The sequence below is a fragment of the Chiloscyllium plagiosum genome, unplaced genomic scaffold (assembly GCF_004010195.1).
Source record: "Chiloscyllium plagiosum isolate BGI_BamShark_2017 unplaced genomic scaffold, ASM401019v2 scaf_14302, whole genome shotgun sequence".
Lineage (NCBI taxonomy): Eukaryota > Metazoa > Chordata > Chondrichthyes > Orectolobiformes > Hemiscylliidae > Chiloscyllium > Chiloscyllium plagiosum.
The window spans coordinates 1-5,597 of record NW_025214642.1 but is presented as its reverse complement, the minus strand read 5'-3'; the positions used below and the strand labels follow the sequence as shown (position 1 = coordinate 5,597).

General features: G+C 48.6%; 1 protein-coding gene across 1 annotated transcript in view; it reads left to right on the top strand.

Annotated features, from left to right (window-relative positions):
* Positions 1 to 3,143, top strand: part of LOC122547965 (gastrula zinc finger protein XlCGF49.1-like) — a gene marked incomplete at its 3' end in the record, with an annotated part of 3,942 nt that extends 799 nt beyond the window's left edge. Inside the window, exons 2-3 of the mRNA XM_043686521.1 lie at positions 2,030 to 2,092; positions 2,646 to 3,143. Of these exons, the coding sequence (XP_043542456.1) occupies positions 2,030 to 2,092; positions 2,646 to 3,143 (561 nt within the window). The remainder of the gene's footprint in view (positions 1 to 2,029; positions 2,093 to 2,645) is intronic.
* Between the last annotated feature and the right edge of the window lie 2,454 nt (positions 3,144 to 5,597).

Here is a 5,597-nt window from a genome sequence, read left to right as displayed (position 1 = left end):
TGTCTGTGTGTGTGTGTGTGTCTGTCTGGGGTGGGGGTTGTGAGTGTGAGAAAGTGTGTGTGTGTGTATTGAGTGCAGAGTGTCTTAAGTCTGTGAGGGGGTGCATGTGAGAGTGTGGGAGTGTGTGTGTCGGTGTGGGTGTCTGTGTATAGGAGTGCCTATGTGTGAGTGTGTGTGTGTAGGAGTTTCATGGTGGTCACCTGTAATGTGACATGAACCCAAGGTCCCGGTTGAGGCCCTCCCTATGGGTACCGAACTTAGCTATCAGCCTCTGCTCGGCCACTTTTCTCTGCTGCCTGTCCTGAGAATGCTAACCCAAGAATGCAACTTTTTTAAAAAAAAGGTTTTGTGATTTACACATGAAAGAAGTGAAACTATCACTGTATTCTAACAGATGAAAGGCTTAACAGACAATCAATTTTTCAATGTATAATTTCAGTTACATCACACTGTAAATTGTTGCTATAAATTCTGTGTGTTAGAGTGGAGCCGTCCACTACCACCTGATGAAGGAGCGTCGCTCCGAAAGCTAGTGCTTCCAATTATACCTGTTGGACTATAACCTGGTGTGTGATTTTTAACTTTGTACACCCCAGTCCAACACCAGCATCTCCAAATCATGACTGTTATCAAACAGGCACAGAAATATACAGCACAGAAATAGATTTTTTTTCTCTCATGCACATACGCACTTATAAGTCCATGGGGTTGAATTTGAACTTGGAGAATGATAAATGCAGATACATTCTATTTTGCTCAAAAAATGTACAATCTGCAGGCAGTCAATCCATGTAATAGTTTGTAAATTCTGCTTTGGAAAAAGAACCAGTCTGACTCAAGATTGGGACACAGACAGACTCTGACCTTGCACCTTTAATGCATTGTCTGAGCTGAGATGTCACATTTTGCTATAAAATCAAGTTATCTTGAGAAAGTGACCTACAAGAATTTCTGGGATTTACATGGTAATAATAACTGCAACCCATTCTAAAAGATGAAAGACTTAATAATCCTGTTTTGTTCAATACATCATTTCAGTGGCAGGACACTATAATGTTTTCCAATAAATTCTGTGTCTCAGATTAGATTACTTCGTATGGAAACAGGCCCTTCAGCCCAACAAGTCCACACCGACCCTCCGAAGAGCAACCCACCCAGACCCATTCCCCTACATTTACCCCTTCACCTAACACTACAGGCAATTTAGCATAGCCAATTCACATAACCTGCACATCTTTGGACTGTGGAAGGAAAACGGAGCACCCAGAGGGTGCCCACACAGATACGGGGAGAATGCAAACTCCACACAGACAGTTGCCCGAGGCTGGAATTGAACCCGGGTCTCTGGCACTGTGAGGCAGCAGTGCTAACCACCGTGCCACCCTTATGATCTCATTCATCCACAGTCACCTGATGAAGGATCAGCACTCTGAAAGCGAGTGCTTTCAAATAAAGCTGTTGAACTATAACCCGATGTTGTGTGATTTTTAACTTTGTCCAGGTTAGAATGGATAGACTGTGCTAAATTACATAGTGCCCAGGGACATGCAGGTTAGGCACATTAATCAGGGAGTAAATGCTGAGCAATAGGGGTAAGGGAATGGGTGTGGCTGGGTTGCCCGTCGGAGGGACAGTGTGGAATATTTGGGCCAAGTGGCCTGCTTCCACACTGTGGGGATTCTCTAAAGAGAAGGGATTGTCACAAACCTTTGTTTGCTTCCCCAAATCAGACCTGCTCACTCTCAGCAGTATCCCAATGTTGTGAAAGATATTAACTTTCAGGTGGAGTTATCCAAAATTCAGAGAGGTGTCAGTCTTAATGTTTTTGCTTTTCTGCCCCTGTAAGATCCTGAATCAGCACCTTCAGGGGAATTAGTTAGAGCGGAGTGAGAACAGACGGGGCGAGAGTGGAATGGTGCTTTCAATTTTGTGGAATAATAAAATGTTCCACAGAAAGTAGAATTGCTTGTTCAGAATTCCCACGCTGGACTGACAGTGATGACTTTTGTAATCTCTTTTTTTTTTACAGAGTATTTGAAGATCTGAAGACGGAAGTTTCAAAATTAACAGATGAAGGCCTTCTACCCGAAAAGTTGACTGTCCTGCTCCTCGGATGCTGCCTGATCTGCTTGCTTTATCAGCGCTGCACTTTTTGACTCTGACTCTCCAGCATCTGCAGTCCTCACTTTGACGTCAATGTCTGACAGTCACTCAATCTATCGGGATCGCAACTGTTTTCAACTATGATTCTGTGAGAACGAGCAAAGCTTTGTGGTTCCTGTTTGAGTACGTTTTCAGCATCCGTAGGACTGGCTGAGAGACCCTACCATTGCAGTACACGGAGAGTGGAGTCTGAAACAGTTGTACAGCCCAGAAAGAGGAATTCACGCCGGGGAGGGGCTGTACACACGTTTGTGTGCGGCTGAAGCTTTGGCCATGGAGAAACCTGAGGAATCCTATCCCATGGAGAAACGGTGGAAGTGTGACGACTGTGGGAAAGGCTTCTGTGTCCCGTCTGCCCTGGAGATTCATCGGCGCAGTCACACCGGGGAGAGGCCGTTCTCCTGCCCCGAGTGTGGGAAGGCCTTTATCAGTTCCTCCACTCTGCTGACCCACCAGCGGGTCCACACAGGGGAGAGGCCCTTCAGCTGCCCTGAGTGCGGGAAGGCCTTTACCAAGACCTCCAATCTGCTGACCCACCAGCGGGTCCACACAGGGGTGACGCCCTTCAGCTGCCTAGAGTGTGGAAAGGCCTTTACCCAGGCCTCCACCCTGCTGACCCACCAGCGGGTCCACACAGGGGAGAGGCCCTTCAGCTGCCCAAAGTGCGAGAAGGCCTTCAGCCAGGCCTCCAACTTGCTAACCCACCGACGGATCCACACGGGGGAGAGGCCGTTCTTCTGTCCCAAGTGTGGGAAGGCCTTCATCAATTCCTCCAACCTGCTGACCCACCAGCGGGTACACACAGGGGAGAGGCCCTTCAGCTGCCCTGAGTGCGGGAAAGCCTTTACCAAGGCCTCCACCCTGCTGACCCACCAGCAGATCCACACGGGGGAGAGGCCCTTCAGCTGCCCCCAGTGCGGGAAGGCCTTCACCCAGGCCTCCAACCTCCTGACCCACCGGCGGATCCACACGGGGGAGAGGCCCTTCAGCTGTCCCGAGTGTGGGAAGGCCTTCACCCGCTCCTCCCACATGTGAGTTCACGTGCCATTACAGGGGGATTGAAGGACTAACGGCCATCATTACCGACTGAACTATCAACCCAATTCCAGGGCTCCCGATTCGATTCCCACCGCGACAGATGGTGGAATTGGAATTTGGTCCGAAATCTGGAGGTTAGAATTTAACGATTAAACCATTGTCGGTGGGCTGGGGGTGGAAGAAAACCCCCATCTGATTCACTCCGTTCCTTTTTATGGAAGGAAACTGTCATTGTGGGAGAGGATTCACTCAGTCGTCCCAGCTGCATCCTTTACCCAGTCTGACCTACACGTAACTCCAGACCCACGGCAGTGTGGTTGACTCTACACCTGCCCGTCCAACTTACTTGGAGACAGGGTCTGGGTTGAAATTGCTGAGTGAGGCAATACTTCCTCCGGGTTAAGGCTGTACCAAGGATCCAATTACAAAGGGACAACTTGGTGGTGACCAATAATGAAGAAAGTGAGGGATTGGGGGGGGGTGCACTTTGACCGTGAGCTGTTTTTTAAAAATTGCTACTTTTTGTACGTCTTTCTGCTGGGAGCTTCTGAAGCTGTAACAAAGTTGGGTCGCAATAAAGATTACCTGAACTTCCCGCCGAGCTCAGACTCTCATTGAGAGCTTTGAACTGCAACAGGTTTTTGTTTTAAAACTGCTCATTTCTTACAAGTGAAAGTGAGAACTGCAGATGCTGGAGATTAGAGTGGTGCTGGCAAAGCACAGCAGGTCAGGCAGCATCCGAGGAACAGGAAAATCGACATTTCGGGCAACGTTGATGTTCCTGCTCCTTGGATGCTGCCTGACCTGCTGTGCTCATTTCTTATAACCTCCTGTACTATGTTTCCAATGTTGTGTATCGGTTGCAGCAGTGAATGAGTCGCCAGTATTGTGAGAAATTGTAAATTTTTCAGGAGTGCAGGTACTACATCACGTCATCGGCATTGTACAGTTTCCTGGCAGCGCTGGGAGGTGTGAGCTGTGTTCACTAGGGTGGATGAAGTTAAAAATCTCACTTTTTAGATTAGAATCAGGGTTTTACATAAATTTGTGCAGTTTTTGAGCTCAGAGTTCTGCAGGAATGTATGTGGTTTTTGAGCAAAGTGCAATGTAACTCTGAAAGTACCAAAAAAATTCACCACACAAAATATATGTGTGCATATGGGTCTTTGTCTGTCTGTGTGTGTGTCTGTCTGGGATGGGGGTTGTGAGTGTGTGTGTGTGTGGTGAGTACAGAGTGTCTTAAGTCTGTGAGGGGGTGCAAGTGTGGGAGTCTGTGTGTCTATAATGGTGTGTGTGGGTGTCGGTGTCTGTGTGTATGTGAGAGTGTGTGTGTGTTTGTGCGTGTAGGAATATCTGTGTGTGTGTCGTGCAATGGTGATCACCTGTAATGTGACATGAACCCAAGGTCCCGGTTGAGGCCCTCCCTATGGGTACCGAACTTCGCTATCAGCCTCTGCCCAGCCACTTTCCTCTGCTGCCTGTCCCGAAGTCCACCTGGGAGGATGGTCACCCGAAGGTCCGAGGCTGAATGTCCTGGACCACTGAAGTGTTCCCCAAGTGGGAGGGAACCCTCCTGTCTGTTGATCGTTGTGTGGTGCCCATTCATCCGTTTGTTCGGTTTCCCCAATGTACCATGCCTCCGGGCATCCCTGCCTGCGATGTATAAGATAGACAATGTTGGCTGAGTCACATGAGTACCTGCCATGTACACAGTGGGAGGTGTTCCCACGTGTAATAGTGGTATCTATGTCCATAATCTGACACGTCTTGCAGCGTCCACCGTGACAGGGTTGTATGGAGTTGTCCTGAGAGCCGGGCAGTTTGCTACGAACAATGATCTGTTTGAGGTTTGGCAGTTGTTTAAAGGCAAGTAGTGGAGGTGTGGGGAAGGTCTTGGTGAGGTGCTCATCCTCATTGATAATGTGTTGCAGGTCACGAAGAACATGGTGTAATATTTCAGCTCCTGGGAAATACTGAACAACGTAGGGTACCCTGTCAGTTGCAGCCCGTGTCTGTCTCCTGAGGAGATTATTACGGTTCCTTGCTGTGGCACGTCGGAACTGGCGGTCGATGAGTTGAACATCGTACCCCGTTCTTGTGAGGGCATCCTTGAGTACTTCCAGGTGTCCGTCACGTTCCTCCTCATCTGAGCAGATCCGATGTATGCGTAGGGCTTGTCCATAGAGAATGGCTGTTTCAATGTTTTGGGTGGAAGCTGGGGAAGTGTAGCATTGTGAGGTTGTATGTGGGTTTGCGATAGAGTGTGGTGCTGAGGTGTCTGTCCTTGATGGAGACGTACGTGTCCAAGAATGAGACAGACAATCGAGAGTAGTCCATGGTGAGTTTGATGGTGGGATGAAACTTGTTGATGTCATGTGTAGTTTTATCAGTGACTC